General features: G+C 44.1%; 1 protein-coding gene across 5 annotated transcripts in view; it reads left to right on the plus strand.

The window, feature by feature from the left end:
* Positions 1-16,840, plus strand: part of ATXN7 (ataxin 7) — a 130,681-nt gene that overhangs the window by 104,646 nt on the left and 9,195 nt on the right. For all 5 annotated transcript variants that reach the window (XM_055414245.2, XM_055414246.2, XM_055414250.2 and 2 more), the window contains 3 exons: positions 10,690-10,939; positions 12,943-13,202; positions 13,669-13,751. In XM_055414245.2, the coding sequence (XP_055270220.1) occupies positions 10,690-10,939; positions 12,943-13,202; positions 13,669-13,751 (593 nt within the window). The remainder of the gene's footprint in view (positions 1-10,689; positions 10,940-12,942; positions 13,203-13,668; positions 13,752-16,840) is intronic.

Here is a 16,840-nt window from a genome sequence, read left to right on the forward strand (position 1 = left end):
GAAAAAAAAAAAACACGTGCTGCAAACTCATCAAAACATTGGCATTGTTCAGTCGTGAATCACCCATTCCTTATTAACAGAGCGCATTTAAAGAGGAGGCTTTGAGGGCTGTGTTGTGATTTTGAGGTTGTTGTTATTCCCAGGTTCATGGTCTTCTCACCCCTTCCTGCCCTTCTTCCCCAATAAAGTGGACTGTAAAGGCCACAAAACTAGTGGGAAACAGCAGTGAGGATGTGGCTTCCCAACTTAGTGCGGCACTCTGCGGCAGATGGCGCCGCCATTCTGTTGCACCTCCGACTTGCTGCTCCTTTCTGGCCTCAGAGGACGGTGTTCCCTAAGGGGATTCCTGCATGGAAGTTTTTGTTTAAAAAAAATAACAAGAAGGACTCCTCTACTTGAAGTTCTGCCAGGTTCCTTTAATTTTTTTCTCTCTCCCCTACCCTTTGTGTGTGTGTGTGTGTGTGTGTGTAAAAATTGGATTGGAGTAGTAAAGACATCAGAGCAGGAAATGGCAACCTATTCCAGTGTTCTTGCCTGGAGTGTTCTGTGGACGGAGGAGCCTGGTGGGCTGCTGTCCATGGGGTCGCATAGAGTCAGACATGACTGAAGCAACTTAGCATGCATGTATGCATTGGAGAAGGAAATGGCAACCCACTCCAGTATTCTTGCCTGGAGAATCCCAGGGATGGAGGAGCCTGGTGGGCTGCCATCTATGGGGTCGGACAGAGTCGGACATGACTGAAGCGACTTAGCAGCAGCAGCAGTAAAGGCATAGCTTGTTTTTCTTAATTCTTTGTGCATTTTGATGATAGCCTTGAATCTCGCATTAGAGAAAAACTGGAACCCAGACGCGACTGTAGACCAGACGTGACTACAGAGGTGTTTGTATGAGGACTGAGGGTGTTACCACTTGATCCACACGTGGTGTTAGCACGTTAGGAGGCTAAACTTAGAATGATTGTTCAGTGAACGTATCGGATGCTTTTCCCCCAACAGATAAAGGATTAAACCAAAAGTACCTGAAGACTGGTGGATTTCTTGTCTTGGCTTTTTGTTCCTTGTCATGCAGTGATACCTGAAGCATACAGACCTTTCAGTTCAGTGGATGGCAGGGAGACTGAGGGGTGCGTTCAGGGAATGCTGTGCATCATTCAGACCTTGAAATTGGGTTTGTTTCAGGTGGGGTGAGTGCTTCTGTACTCTGTCAGTATCATTTGCTTGACACCATGCATCCTGAGGACAGCAGAGAGAGGTGCTTATGACTGTTAGCAAAGTAGAAGTGTCAGCCAGCATGTCACTCACTGCATGATATCCCTGCCGTAGTCGGAAACGGTGACGGCAACGTCACAAAGGTGGCGTCGTTTGGTGGCTGTGTTCTGCTCAGAACAGTGACAGCCTTTTCCCCAAAGTTACATATGCTGAGAAACATCTGTGTGTGTCTGTCCGAGATCATGATGATAACTCTCAGTTCAAAGTCTGCACCTTAAGCAGGAGCATAGGAAGGGCCCCCTGAGGGAAATGAACTGGTTTTTCAGACCATTCAGTTTTCCTTAAGCAAGATATCTTAAGAAAACAATGATGAAGAACTGATTATATTCTCCCAGCTGAGGCAACCAGTAGTTATACCATTCGGTCTCCCCTCTTTTTCTTTATCATTCCATCTCCTTTAATAAAGTATTTGGAATTTTGGAAGGCCATTTTCCCCCCCCCTAATGTTTGCACAGAGCTACAAGTTAAGATGGCAGGGGAGGGCTACCTCCAGATATTCAATAAGTTCTTCATATTTCTCACATACTTGAAAGCAAAGTTCAGAAAGAACAACCCCCCTGGGAAGAATTCTTGGCAAGAGGATTATCTTAGGTTGCCATATTTGTGGTCCTTTCTTAGCAACATTATTTACAATCCCTTCACGCCTGTCCCTTCCCCCTCCGGAGTTGGGGAGTCGGGAGTCATTCTCCCTTGTAATCTGCCCTTTGTGATCTGTTCTCTTTCATCAGCCAGTGTGAATGGGGGTGCTGCAGGGCTGCCCTGCCCAGAGACGTGGAAATGCCAAGGGACCTGGAATACTTTAGCGGGCCTTTGATTTCCGTCATAAAGCACCGACTTCAAGAGCTTGATAATTTGATTATAGACCCTGGCTAAAAGTTGTTTCAAGTGGCCCAAGTGTTGTAAGTGAGCCTCGTTTCTGCGCTTTCCCCCATGTTTGAATTTTAAAACACCTCTGCATCAGGGGAGGAAAAATGCGTTTGGCAGAAGTTGCAGCTGGAGACTAATTTGTTAGGGCAGCCAGTGTTGAAATCATCCTTTTCAGTTAAGTCTCTCTAGTGGAAGTGATGCCGCGGGCTTTGTGGTAAAGACTTTTCCTTCCTCGCTGTTTTCCAGTGCCGTTGGTAACCCACCTAAGCATGCTCTGAGGGGGCCTCCTGGCTCCAGTTTTGGCTTTTGACTCACTGCCCTTTGAGGTACTGCATGTCAGAGGTCAGCACTGGATCCCCCAGCTTGAGAGCTGAACATTCCAGGCACAGTCCCACCGATTTGCTTCCTTTTTAGCATCAGACTATACACTGGTTGCTCTAGAGTATTCCAATCAAGTCCTTGGGGACCCTCCAGAAATTGGATCAAAGGAAAAAGCAGATTTACGATTAAAAAAGAAATATGTAAGGACAGGAGTAGAACTGGATTGTGTTTGTTGGTCAGACATGTGAGACTGCTTTTAGAAAAGAACAAGGACATTTACAGGGAGAAATTGATGGTGAGAGCAGTGAGGAGATGTTGTTCAATGCATTATGTCCACATGTAGTCCATGATGTGACTTTAAAAGTGCGCTAATTTTTTTTCTTTTTATAGTTACTAGGGAAAAAAATATGTCAAACCTAAAGTCATGGTTTCACAGATACTGCTTAGGATGTTGCTAAATTGGGTATGCCTAGTCAGTTGCTGTAATATATGTATAATATATATTATGCAGGCTTAGATATAGTCTGCCTCGAGTCCTGATCTTTGATGTTTCATAGGGGTCATACTCCTTATGAAACACAGATGAGGCCAGTTTGACCCCTTGTAAGTTGTGTTTGGTGGCCCCAAAACTGAAATATGATGGTTACTTTGGGTTAATTAGGACCTATGAGTAGCACATAGCAGTTATTTCCAACCTGAATGTCAAATAAGCAATTTGATTTTTTGAAAGGGCTGCTTAATGAATGACCCAGTGTTCCTAAACTGAGCTTTTGGTGTATTCAGTTATTACTTGCTATGTCTGGCCAAAGGATCTGCGTTTTACGTTTTATAGCCATATGTAAGCTTGATTATTAAAAATCCTTGCTTTCAATGGGAGTAGTTATAGAGTATTCGTGGAATGGGACTATCAGAGACACCATGAAATCATATATTCCTTGATCTGTGGGTTGGTAGCTCTCATAAGGCCTTTCTAGGACGTCCCTAATGGTCCAGTCATTAAGACTCCACACCTCTACTACATGGGGCATGGGTTCAGTCCCTGGTTGGGAAACTTAAGATCCTGCAAGCTGTGTGGCTTGACCAAGAAAAGAAGGGGAAAAAGGTCTTTCTGTAAGAGTATTCATTCTATTTAACCTCTTCTGACCTAACCCATCCAAAATTGTAAGTTTCACTTAGAGAAAATTTGGGAGTTTGGGGAATCATTGCTTAGATAATCTACATAAAATTGCCACCTTTGGATCCATAAACTTGATCATCACTTTCTTTCTTTTCACTTGAAGTTCTTCCTAAGTGACTCAGTTCTCTTAGGAAAATGGGCCAACTTTTTAACTATAAAGTAATTTTAGCTTGAATGAATGTCTTTTTTGGTTGGTGTATGAATGTATTCATTTTTAATGAATTGTAAAAGTTCCAAACTCTCCACTGAGATGAACTTAATATCTTCCTGGACTGACATGTAAACTAAATCTATAAACTTAAGTTTTTACCATACTGGAGAAAGTACAGTGGGTTTGTTTTGTTCTTTAATGATTTCTGCCAGCTTGAATAATCAGCAGGCCTTTCCCACTTGGTGTCTATAACTGTCACCACCTGAACTTAACAGGGCGCCTCTGTCTTCCTTGCTATGGAGTTCCCGGTCCCTGGTCCGCAGTGGGCTTTACAACTCTGTTACTTAATCCCTGCAACCCTGCAAGGTAGGCTTGACAGATGAAGAGTCTGCTAAAGTAGATAGAGTTAGGTATTTGCCCAGGGGGTCACCCAGCTAGTTAGTGACAGAGCAAGGATTTGAACTCACGTGTCTCTGACTCCAAAGTTCTTGCTGTTTCAAATGATCTACTAAAATAAAAGATGACTTTTTTTGGTTTTACTTTGGATTCTGTTCAAACTGGTTAATTAATTGAGTGTGTGTCCAACAAACCCTGTCAGGAAGACGACCAGGAGCAGAGCGTGACTGCAAGCATGCCTAATGGTGCTGGTCAGTGGGGGGCCAGTCTCACCCTGTGAAACGGGTGTTTGCTGCTCCTCCTCATGGGTTCTTTGTAGCACATATGCGTCTGGGAACTTTGTAAGTGATTCTTTTTAGCCAAGCCAGAAAGGCAGCCTGACAAGCACTTTCTAGAAAAAGAGTCATTCTTAAAACCATCTTAAATGTTTCCCTGCGGGGGCTGTGGGAAAATGAATGCAACACTGACTGAGACCATAGCTAACCTTTAGGTTGGCAGCTTCCAAAATAGAGATTAAATCCACAGCAACCTGGCTTTCCCTTGAACAGATTGTGGCTCCCCACCCCAAATTTACCAAAGCTTTGTCTTAAACTTGTATGTTCTGACTGGGCAGCCCGCTGTGCAGCCCAAGTAATAGCCTGCACTTGCTGAGCATTTGGAAAGAGGATATATGACCTGCCATCACCCTTCCCTTCCGCCTGCCTTTGGACTGTGTATCGTGGTCTGCTCATAATGCCTCTTAAGGGCCGGTGGACTGTCCTGGCTCCAGCCTGGGCACTAGAGTCAGCCTTCCTGGGCTTCCGTGCTGATCCTGCCGGTGGGTTAGCTGGGTGATGTTGGGCAACCAGCTTGAGTCCTTTAAAGCCTTGTTTTTCTCGCATGGAGAGGAGATCATGGCAGTGTCTGCTCTGTAGGAAGATGGTTAGAGTTAAATGACAGAGTCCCTGTAAAATTCTGTGGCCTGGTGCCTGCTGTGTGTGGTCTCTGCCCCATAAACGGTAGTAACTCCTGTCACTGCTGTTGTTGAAGGTGAGACTTACCATTAATCAGTTATTCAGACCATAAAAGATGAGCAAAAGATTTAATAAGATACCAGAAAAGGGCCTTGAGTAAAAATAGTTTTGTGGGGTTTTCTGAGCTGTTCACCGCTGTGCCTGCTCTTGCATGATGCTCGTGAAGAGTGAGACAAATTGATACCATGCTTGGGAGTGATAATAGGCCTTGCTTTATTTTGGCATGTGTGGGATTGAGGCCAGAAGACCAACTGATGTCTCTTTTTTAAAAGTATGTGTTTGATAAGTAAACCATATTTGTTGTAGAAAAACAATATGCAAATGTTTTTCAAAAATAGACTTGTAGGCCAAAGGATGACCACTTAACAAATGACAGATATTTTTGTAGATTTTTTTTCAAGCACGAATGATTTGAAGTTACAGTGTTTTTTGACTGCATTTTAGGTTTGTATCCTAACTTTGACAGTTGTACACCATAAGTAATTTTTTGGTTTGCTTTTGTTTTTCCTCAAAGCAATATATATGGCTTTTAAAGATCTAATTATTTGCGTTGAACTACTTTTTGGTTTGTACCTAGGTGTCAACGCTTATATATGCTTTTTTTTTTTTTGAACGTCAGCATAAATCCGCAGTTAACTATAAGTTCAGTATTCTTGGTTAGTTTCTGTTTTGGAAGACTTAAAGTTGTCCTGTCCCCTGCCCATCGCAGTACCCTGCCCTGGCCTGCAGCGGTGTCACATTGTCACGGCACAAGAGAAAGAAAGGCCGATGCTCCCGTCTCTTGCTCCCTGTCTGACTGCACATCTGTCTGTCTGTGTGGTCACCCCCACCCCCCACTGCTGCAGAGACACTGCACCCTCACCCGCCCATGTCTGTCCTTCTGTCTGTGCTCTGTCTTTTCACTGCGTCTGTGTCTGTCTGTCTGCCTGTCTTTCCTGCTTGCTGGAGCCCTTCACAGGTCCCTCCTCACTTAGAGACAGGGTGTGCTTTTTCTGGGCCAGTGCTAGGCCCTGGAGAGAGGAGCGCTTTGGAAATTCAGCTTGGACTCTTCACCAAACAACACTGCAGTTACGCTTAGCATCTGGCCACCAGTTTGTCCACTTGGTATAAGGTCCCTAACCCTACCCATAAGTTGCCCATTTCCCTTTTGATCTAGAAACAAAACACTTTTTAAAATCTTAAGAAAATTAAGGGCCCAGCTTGAAAGGTTGGGGAGAGTCCAGCACAACTATAATTTAATTTGGTTTTTTCATCTTTATTTTCTCGTGAAGGGAAAACCAGATGCCGCCCTTTCCAGTGAATAAGTTAGCAGACCATGATGTGAAGGAACAGCTTAATTCAGCAGCGTGACGAGGGTTTGAGCTGGCACTTTTCAGCCAGAATCACATTTATACACACACAGTCTGTTTCAAGTTTTAGTGAATGAAACAAATTCACATGATAGATTGCCATTCTAAGTTTTTAAGCAGCTTTTATTGTTGCAATAGGAAATACAACTTTTTTGAAAAGTTATTGGTACATCAGCTGACTTTTGGAAAGCTTTGAATCTTGATTTTTCTAATGCGAAATCCCATATCAAGAGTTAATAGACAAGGGGGAAGAAAAGCGTTAACTGAAGAAAAAGGGAGAGTGGACTATAATGAGAATAGAAAACTGAAAGGGCAGGAACTTCCCTGGGTCCAGTGGTTAGAACTCTGTGTCCCTTTGCCAGGGGCACGGGTTCAATTCTGGCTGAGGAACTAAAACCTCACATGCAGTGCAGTGTGGCCAAAAAAAAAAATTGAAAGAACAAACTGAAATTGCAGTCAGTTTTGCTATAACAAAACATGCATTCCTAAAAAATTACTGCACTATGCAAAGTTGTACAATAAAACCCACAAGAGACTCATTAGAAAAATGGGATAATGGGCACAAACACTCAAAACTTAATCAGTGACACTGAGAAAGATAGGAACCTAACAAGAATGGTAGCACAGTGCATGCATATTAAATGCTTTGAAAAACACATAAATTCTCTAATATGAGTTTTCCTTGAAGACAACCTGGCATGTGCTTCTGAAGGTAGGCGTCAGCAGGGTTTCAGGTTATGAGCTGCTGTGAAGTGGTGGAAGGAAGGTTATCTGAAATGGAGGGAAAGCTGTCGCACCAGCTGTGGGTGATGTGGCTCCTCATGTCCATGGTGAACTGGGGTGGATGGCGGATGTTTGGTGGGGTGAGCAGATTGAGGGTGTGTGCTTTTATTTTCACATGGCTTAGTTCAACCAGGTGTGTTCACCTAGTGCTTCTTATAGAGGAAATCTCGCAAAAGCAAATGCAAAAATTCTTTATGCTGAAATTGTTCCCTAGTAGATCAGTGGCTTCAGAATTACTTTCTGTCTTCAAGATGATCATTATAGAAGATTAATTAGATTGATAATTTAATTCACATCATTTGATATAAGAGAAATACATCACTTTCACTCAGATACACTTGAGAATTCTGATATGCGTCAAATTGTAAAAGGAGTGTATTTCCTAGAAGTCAAAGTTCTGATTGGAAGTTTTTCCCCCTCTTTGTATTACAGATATGGTGGTATTGCTTTAGTACTCTTCCACTGGAGGTACACAGGATGATTTTTGTGGCTGAATATGGATGAATATTTTAATATTTAATGTATATCAGAAGTATAATGCATATTACAGACTTTTAAAACCTATTATTTTATACATGCTGTTGTTTTGGGAAAATATCTCTCATCTGAGTGATACCCTATTTCATGCTAGGCCATCTGAAAATAGATTGGGAGGGCAGTTTTGATTGGAGAGTAGTTTCAGTTTGCCCTTGGTGGAGTGGTACCATTTACTGGTGATGAGAGGCTCGGGGAACAGGAATTTTAACCACCCTTAGGTCCTGTACGAGAATTGTTGTGTCCAAAATACCAGTGATATCCCCACGAGAGACTGGTGAATATTGGCTTACGGAAGAACAGTGGAGTTGATCATTTAAATAGAAATGTTGAGTGAAAAATAGTATTTTATGTGGCAGATGTGGACTTCCTCAGCTGTGGTTAATGGTCCTGGAGACATTAGCCTGGCCTTAGGCAGTCTCTCACCATTGGCTGTGCAGTGGAATCACACAGAACTTGTAAGCATCTGAATGCCCAGGCCACAGAAAAATCAGAATCTCTGAAAGTGGAAGTGAAGCATCGGTGTTTTTTTTAAGCTCATTAGGTTATGCCAATGAGTAGCCAAGGTTGAGAAGTACTGGTCTGGGACCATGTGAGAATCACTGTCTTCACAAGAGCTGCACCAATCAGGCCAATGTTAATTGAAGGCCTACTGTGTGCTGGGTTGTCAGGGACAGCCGACTGAGACAATAAGCTCTGTCATCCAAGGGAGTCGGGAAATGGAAACAGATTTACACAGTCCTGGCTGACAAGTGCTGATGCTTGAAAGTACATTAAGAGTATTTGGGGATCACAGAAGAGAAGGAAACTTAATTTTTCTTTTTTTTTTTTTAAAGAAAGCCTCAGATGCCAAATTAACTTATTTTGGCTTTCCCTTCCTTACACACAACTGTCATATCTGGGGAAGAAAGCAGCAGGCACTTATAAATGGCTACCAGTTGGGCCTTCCTAACTTGGTTGTAGCCTCTGTGTGTTCTAGTTGGCGAATTTGAATTCTGTTTGTAGATAACATAATAATTTTGTCCTGGTGTAGGGCAGGCTCTTAGTACCTTGTAAAGCATCAGTGACCTGATGTCCTTCTGGGAATAACTCAGCACAGCTTCACTGGTTAAAAAAGACACTTGGAAATAAACCATTTACGTGATGGGGAAACAATGGAAACAGGTGACAGACTTTATTTTCTTGGGCTCCAAAATCACTGCAGATGGTGACTGCAGCCATGAAATTAAAAGATGCTAGTACCTTAGAAGAAAAGCTATGACCATCCTAGACAGCATATTAAAAAGCAGAGACATAACTTTGCTGATAAAGGTCCATTTAGTCAAAGCTATGGTTTTTCCAGTAGTCATGAATGGGTGTGAGAGTTGGACCATAAAGGAGGCTGAGCGCCAAAGTATTGATGCTTTTGAACTGCAGTGCTGGAGAAGACTCTTGAGAGTCTCTTGAACTGCAAAGAGATCAAAGCAATCTATCCTAAAGGAAATCAGTCCTGAATATTCATTAGAGGCATTGATGCTGAAGCTCCAATACTTTGGCCACCTGATGCGAAGAACAGACTCATTTAGAAAAGAACCTGATGCTGGGAAATATTGAAGGCAGGAGGAGAAGGGGACCACAGAGGTTGAGATGGTTGGTAGCATCACCGACTCAATGGACATGAGTTTGAGCTAGCTCCGGGAGTTGGTGATGAACAGGGAAGCCTGGTGTGCTGCAGACCACGGGGTGGCAAAGAGTTGGACATGACTGAGTGACTGAACTGAACTGTAGTCAAATTGATTCTAATATGCTGAATTTTTAAAATACTCATATAGCTTCCATGTTGTAAGAAATAGATGTTGAGTCACATACATTTTTAAACCTAAGAGTTAAGCAAACATGCCATTTTAAAGTACAAGTTTAACTGAAGGTATTTACTAAGCTACCAGCATAAGGTACTTAAGTAGATAAAGTTACTAAATAATTTACTTGTTTCTGATGGTAACATTCTTCAGCTCTCGATTTATTTAGTATGCATTGCCTTACTCTGATAAAACCTGATTCTCTAGTGGATAGACTTATTTTCAGTTAAACCTGTGTAGTTCTTGCTTAACCATGAATTACTTCCTGGTTTATAAAACAGGCGAAGCTATTTGTGGTATTTTTGTCTTGCGCCTTTGGCATCTTAGTGGTGTGAGCCAGAGCCGTGCCATCTGTAGTCAAGTAAGATTATTTTAAAAGTGGGGGAGGGGGTGGGGGTGGGGAATGAAGTGATTCACTGGAAAATTTCAGCACAGATTCATAAGGAATGATAAGATAACCCTAGAAACATTCTTATTTGGTGTCATATGCTGGTGGGTAGTGACAAAAAAATAAAATGAAAGTGTAACTTATTTCTTAACACTTTGCTGTTTTGAAAATTAGAGACGTCCCACAGTAGAAAGGAAGAAATAATTCTGTGTGGTGTCGATGAACAGAGTTCTGGAATGAATGAATAATTTTCCCCTCTCTGACTACAAATTGAAGTCAGTGAGGTTTATTTCTAAAATGCAAAACCCAGTATTCTCAGGTTTAAAGTGGCTACTTAATTTCCTAGCAATTATCTATGTATGATAAACCTCTTTACAGTGAAATGTTTTCTTAAGCAGAAGGACCAGTTCCTAGAATCCAGAATAAGTCTGTAGGGCCTAGATAAGCCATTTCTGAAAGCTGATGAGTTTAATATATTTTCACTTAGTGACACATTTTTTGAACCTAAATATGTTGATTTCGGGGGACTCCTCAAGGGAACCATTGAAGACTTGCCTGAAACAGTGTTTTTTCTCCTCCCCCCCACTTTGTTTTCCTTTTCAGAAAGAAGACATAGCTCATCCAGCAAGCCTTCTTTGGCCGTTCCTCCCACTTCAGTATTTTCCTTCTTCCCTTCTCTGTCCAAAAGCAAAGGAGGCAGTGGAAGTGGAAGCAGCCGTTCTTCCAGCGGAGGTGTTCTGAGCACATCCTCGTTAAGTTCCAAGTTGTTGAAATCGCCCAAAGAGAAACTGCAGCTCAGGGGGAACAGGCCAATGCATCCCATTCAGCAAAATAGAGTCCCCCATGGTAGAATGTGAGTATGGCTCAGAGGGTTCTTAAAGCTCACTGGCCGGAAGTGGAACTGTGTACACAAGTAGCCTGTGAGAGTGTCTGTGGATAATGTGAAAGAAAGCCCACTTTGGGGGAAATCCAGATAAACGTTGTTGTTTCTTTTTGTTTCCCTGTTACAGCTTGGGAAACTTTGCAGAGTCATGATAGCAGTAATGATCAGGTTACTAATACTTATCTGTTGATCCTTTCTTGTGTGCCCGCTGTTGAGATTCAGTTGCGTGTATTGTCATTTACTTATCACAGCAATCCTGTGTAATAGAGATTGTGCTTATCTCCTTCATGGGCACAGTGAGAGGGATTTAGTGAACAGATTTAGCCATGGGACTCTCCAGTCGAACAGGCCTGAGGTTCAAATCCCGCCCCTGTCACTTCCTAGCCGAGGGGCCTTAGCCACGGCCCTGTTTTTCTCAGAGTTTAAAGACCATGGCCCCTGTGCAGGGTCGTTGGGATGGTAGGATTCATGTGTCAGAGTTAGTTAGCCAGTCAAGGCTGGCTAGTGTCAGCCCCTGTGTAGGAAGGGGCACTGGTGCTGCTGCCGCTGATGATACCAGCGAGATCCCCAGAAGCTGTTCGAGGGTTTTCTGGGACTTGCAAAGCAAATAGGGAAGCAGCGCTTCCTCCCATCCCCGACTTGGGTTCACGGCAGAGCACTGATGAGGGGAAACTGAAGGAGGTTCCCACGTGGTGGATCCACAGGCCGGCAGGCTCTGTGTGGTCACGTGAAGAGCAGCCGCTCTCATGGAAACACATCCTGCTGGCTCACGGCATCCCTCAGCCTTGGTGGCGGGTGGCTTTTCCCTGGCCCGCCTCCCTTGTGGAGGGTATGCCATACATCTCAGTCCCAAGGTCTGATAACCTGGTTAATCTTTGGGCAGCAGGCAGCACCTGCTCTTGTGCACAAACCTTGCCAGCTTGGAGAAGCCGTGGCATCTTGTGGTGTATCTGCCGCTGTCGGGCTGCTCCAGGTACAGCTGTTTGGTGCTGTTTGTCCCGGTTGCTAAGCCCCCAGCCTCCACTCATCTGTCAGAAGCGCAAGTACAGCAGGCTTGGCTTTCGTTCCTGGAGCTGTCAGAGCGCCAAAGAAAATGCCAGTGCAGCGTGTAAGTCACTCGCCAGCTTAACAGCTGTTAGAGCCCTGACTGCGCTGGACAAAATGTACAAAGCCTCACCGGTCCAAATTTTCTGTATCTGTAGCTGGGCTTTAGATGGGGACCAGGCCAGCTGTTAGCTTCAAAGCAGTGTTTGCCACCCAAGTGACTGTATCGGTAAGATGCCAAGAAAAATCAGTTCTTGGTTAGTGATCCAGGTATTCAGTGCTCACAAGCTGGGTGCCAAGCACTTAGATTCCAGGCTCCTGTCAGGGAAGCCTTCTTCAGGGTCTGGAGAATTACCACTTCAGTGACACGCTGTGTCCTAAGTAAACCTGGATCTTCCTCGTTGACAGGGGCAGAGAGACTCTTCTTGGAGATAAACTGTTAGGCACTTTTCAGTTCTTCTAAGTCCATAGTGACCTTTCTTGGAAATGTTCTCTAATTTCAGTTGCTCTCTTCTCTACTCACTCATTTTACATGATTTTGATGGATCAGTTCTTAAAAGTGACAGTTCTCAAAAGATATACTCACAGGATCCTGCAGAAGTCTCTGGTCCTTTGAGACCTTTTCCTATTTTGCTGCTTGCAGGAGTTGCGTTGGGTAGCAGTCTCATGTGTAAGATTGTTTTGGAATGATGAAAGGCCAGGTGAATGTGATGATTCCTCTGGTGCTCTCTGCCTCTCCAGAAAGGCTTATGGATAAAGGTTCGCGGAGTTTTCTGCGTAGTCCTCACCAATTGTCCCAAGGCTCCTTTGGGACCCTAGCTCTGCGTGGCACTGAGGTAGACCCAGGTTCTGCCTCACCCCTCTGGCTTACCAGTCTCCTGGGGCTGCAGGGCACTCAGGTGCTGGTGTTTTCACTTCCCCTACGACAGCATGACGCCCTCTGTCAAAGTGGAAAAGATTCATCCGAAGATGGATGGCACACTACTGAAATGCGCGGTGGGGCCCACCTGTCCTGCTCCTGTGAGCTCCTCAGTCAAGCCTGGCCTTAACTGCCCCTCAATACCAAAGCCAACCTTGCCTTCACCTGGACACATTCTGAATGGCAAAGGGCTTCCTGCACCGCCTGTTCTGGAAAAGAAGTCAGAAGATTACTCCAACAGCAGGAAGTTTTTAAATAAGAGATTATCAGGTAACTTCATGTTTTTTCTCTCAGTGTTTCTTTTTGTATTAACTGGGCGCTCCTGGGGAGCCAATCAACTATTATTAGAAGTCCTCCTTTTAAAACTAGCCAACTTCAGCTTTCAGATGAAGTCCCCTAAGTTGTGTCCTTGACCTCCTCCTCCTCGGATTTAAAGTGCATGTGTGTGTAGGTGACGTGAAAGTAGCTTTCCAGTGGCGGGTTCTTGAATGGAGTAGTGAGGGATGCTGGCTCACATAGTCCCTCTCCTTCGTCTTTTGACTAGAGTCCCCACCCTCTCAGTGATGTCGCACCTTTTTTTCCATGCTCAAACATTTTATTTCTTCCTTTTATTGATATTGTGGTAGATTTGCTTCAACTTACAATTTGCCTGAAATAAGAGAATCTCAGATTTCTATTTTCAGAATAAATGAAGGAGTTGTTTGAGCCCATTGTAATGTCTGTGTGCTTTTGACAGAAAGAGAGTTTGATCCTGACATCCACTGTGGGGTCATCGATCTCGACACCAAGAAGCCCTGCACCCGGTCTTTAACGTGCAAGGTAGGGAGGGGGCCCTGGGGAGAGCCCAGTGCTCCGGGAGACTAGGGGACCGGTGCTGCACAGCGCTGCCCCTCAGGTCTCTGTCACTCACAGGGCCTCTGTTCTGATGACTTTCCTGGATTTTTAAGGGCGGCGTTGACTCTGTTTTGATGGAGAACGCCTCAAATTCAGAAAACATGGGACCTGTTGTTATAAATTGCTGTTCTTAACTGCCCCCAGTGAGCATTGTTGTTTCTAGGAGGACAGTGCTTTTTCCTAATTAATCAGTTATCTTCAATGCCTTTAATTTGAGAGGCTCCCCTTTACTGTGTTTTGAAGTGTACTGACATAGGATACATCCAGAAATTTCCTTTGCATGTATGGGTAGATTCTTAAAATGTTTGTGGGATTCTTAAAATGTTTGTGTAATCTCTGATTCTTAATTTTACAGCTATTTTAAAAATCTGTGACTTTGAGATAGTGTTTTTTTTTTTTTAGTTTTAAAAAATCTAGGTCACATGTAATCCTGCATCTGTGTGCACACACACACACATATGTATATCTGTGTGTGTATACATATATATCAGTTTCTCAGTCATGTCCAACTCTTTGTGACCCTGCGGACTGCAGCACACGAGGCTTCCCTGTCCATCACCACATCCCTCCTGGAGCTTGCTCAGTTCAAGTCTGTTGAGTCAGTGATGCCATCCAATCATCTCATCCTCTGTCGTCCCCTTCTCCTCCCACCTTCAATCTTTCCCAGCATCAGGGTCTTTTCATTGAGTCAGTTCTTTGCATCGGGTGGCCAAAGTATTGGAGTTTCAGCTTCATCATCAGTCCTTCCAATGAATATTCAGGACTGATTTCCTTTAGGATGGACTGGTTGGATCTCCTTGCAATCCACAGGACTCTCATGAGTCTTTTCCAGCACCACAGTTCAAAAGCATCAATCACACAGACTACAAAAATGTAAAGATTCCCCCTTTCTTCCCTGAGTTTTCCTTAGAAAATAGCCAGTGTGCTCATGAGAAGGTGATGTATTTACTATAAAATTAGTATGGATGTGGGGGTGGCTTCAGTAGACCCTCTTTGAAAATGAGCATATATGCTTATGTCCCAGCTACCCTGCAGATGGGTTCAAAAAGTATTCAGAATCATTGCCTTGAAGTAATTTTAAAGCCATTGTTTGAAGGTTAAAAATTGTAAAAGTTATAACTTTTATAGTGGTGGTCACTACAAATTAATACATTTTTTGATGTATCATAGTAAATTTTACCAAGGATTATGTTTGAATAAAGACATTCAGGTTCCACTTCATCCACTAAACAGTGGAAGAATATTAAGATCTTCAGAAATGAGAAATGCTATTTCTAGATAGTTATTATTATTTAATTTTAGTGTGTGGGTTTTTATCTTGCAACAAGGTACTGAATATTTTGAGGAAGTTGATTGGTCAAGAGCACCTTTAAATATCTAATTTTTAAAGAATTATGGATCCTTTTCTCTGAGGAAAACATACTTACACATGCATGTTCTGAATTTTGCATTTTATCACAGAGGTCATTCCACTTCAAATTCACCTTTGAATCTCCCAGTTAAAAATTCCTCAGGACAAATTGCTTTGCTCTCTGTAATATTAATTGAATACTTCGAGTGGTGTGTTATTGACGGTAGCCATTTGAGCTCTGTTACACTTGTGTCCCAGTCAATGTGAGCGAGTGCCTCAGCCCTGCTCCACACTGTATCACACTTCCCAACCTCTTTCTGCTCTCTCCCTGCCTACCTGACTCTCAGTCACATAGATTTTTCAGTGTTGTGATAACTGTGGTTAGTGAAGTTTGCTTACTTTACCCAGGATGCTCTTCTTTAATTATCTATGAGGCATGCTGATGAACCAAAAGCTTTATCAACTCCAGTTCTGCCAGGGATTTGACCTGTCTTCTTCCTGAACCTTCAGTGGCTTTATGTGGATCCTGCCTTTTTCTCCCATCTTTTTGAGTTGTGCTTGCCCTTCATGTGTTCTGTTCAGGGGTCTTGACCGTCTAGCAGGGTGCTTAGCCTACCTTTGCATTAGTATATATCTTCAGCCAGGCGGGGCATGAGTTCAGCATAGAACTGGCAGAAGATACAGCATGGCAACTGGCCTGTCCTTGCACAGACTCCCGTACTTTGCTTTCGTGGTGTTTGTCAGTGCTTCTCCCTTTCCCTTCCTCTCTTAAGCTGTGGGGCTAAACACACTGGAGCGCCCCAGCTCAGTGTCCCCCAGGCTGCTGTCCAGGTCTCTGTTAGACTGAGAACACTGTCTGCTCTCTTGGCTGTCAGGGCATCTGCCGGTGTCTGCTCCTGTCATTCTGTCGTCTGCCTGCCACCCTCACTGTCCCCTCCTCACTTCCTCCTCTGCCCAGTGATCCGTTCTGTGTCCTTGCACTTTCATACAGGGAGACTTGGGCTCCTTTCCGTGTAGAAACAGTCACTGCATGCACACGTGGGCACAGACCTCCCTCTGGGCCTCAGAGGATACAGGCGTGAACACGGCCTGGCTCCTACCCTTAATGGTAAAACTTACCTCTGATGAGTAATGAGAAAGGCCAGGGTAGTCGCAGTCTTCAGTAGGGGAACGGAGTCGGGGAGGCTCCTTCACCTTAGGGCTACTAGGCTGAACTTCTTGGGGTTTGTCTGGGCAGAAAAGGGGTGGAAGAGACAGCAGAGACATTCGGTGTGAAGGCTGTGGGAGGAGGGCAGAGCAAACAGCTTAGGGTCCACAGGGCAGCCTGGAGGTGGGCAGGAGACGGAGGAAGCAGCACCTGGTGCCAGACGAGTGGGGAGCAGGGAGCGCGGGTGTTCGGGCCGCCTTCCAGTGGGTCTTTATCTGTGGGCTTCAGGCAGTTCCCACAGAGTTCTGATGGGCAGCATCGGAACTGTTGTAATCAGACGGTTGTAATCCCAGCTGCAATCAGACGTTTCTTCAGAGCCCAGTGGAAAGGCTGTTTACTCTTCAAACCAAGCTTGGGAAATATCCATCATCTCTGCCTACTTTCTTCACTCAGTCTTGCCATGCCGGGCACCAGGGGACGCTCAGAGATGAGCGTCTCCATCAACTGTCTGGAGAG

Source organism: Moschus berezovskii, chromosome 24 (genome assembly GCF_049115385.1).
Source record: "Moschus berezovskii isolate FMDL1 chromosome 24, NW_MosBer_1.0, whole genome shotgun sequence".
Taxonomy (NCBI): Eukaryota; Metazoa; Chordata; class Mammalia; order Artiodactyla; family Moschidae; genus Moschus; species Moschus berezovskii.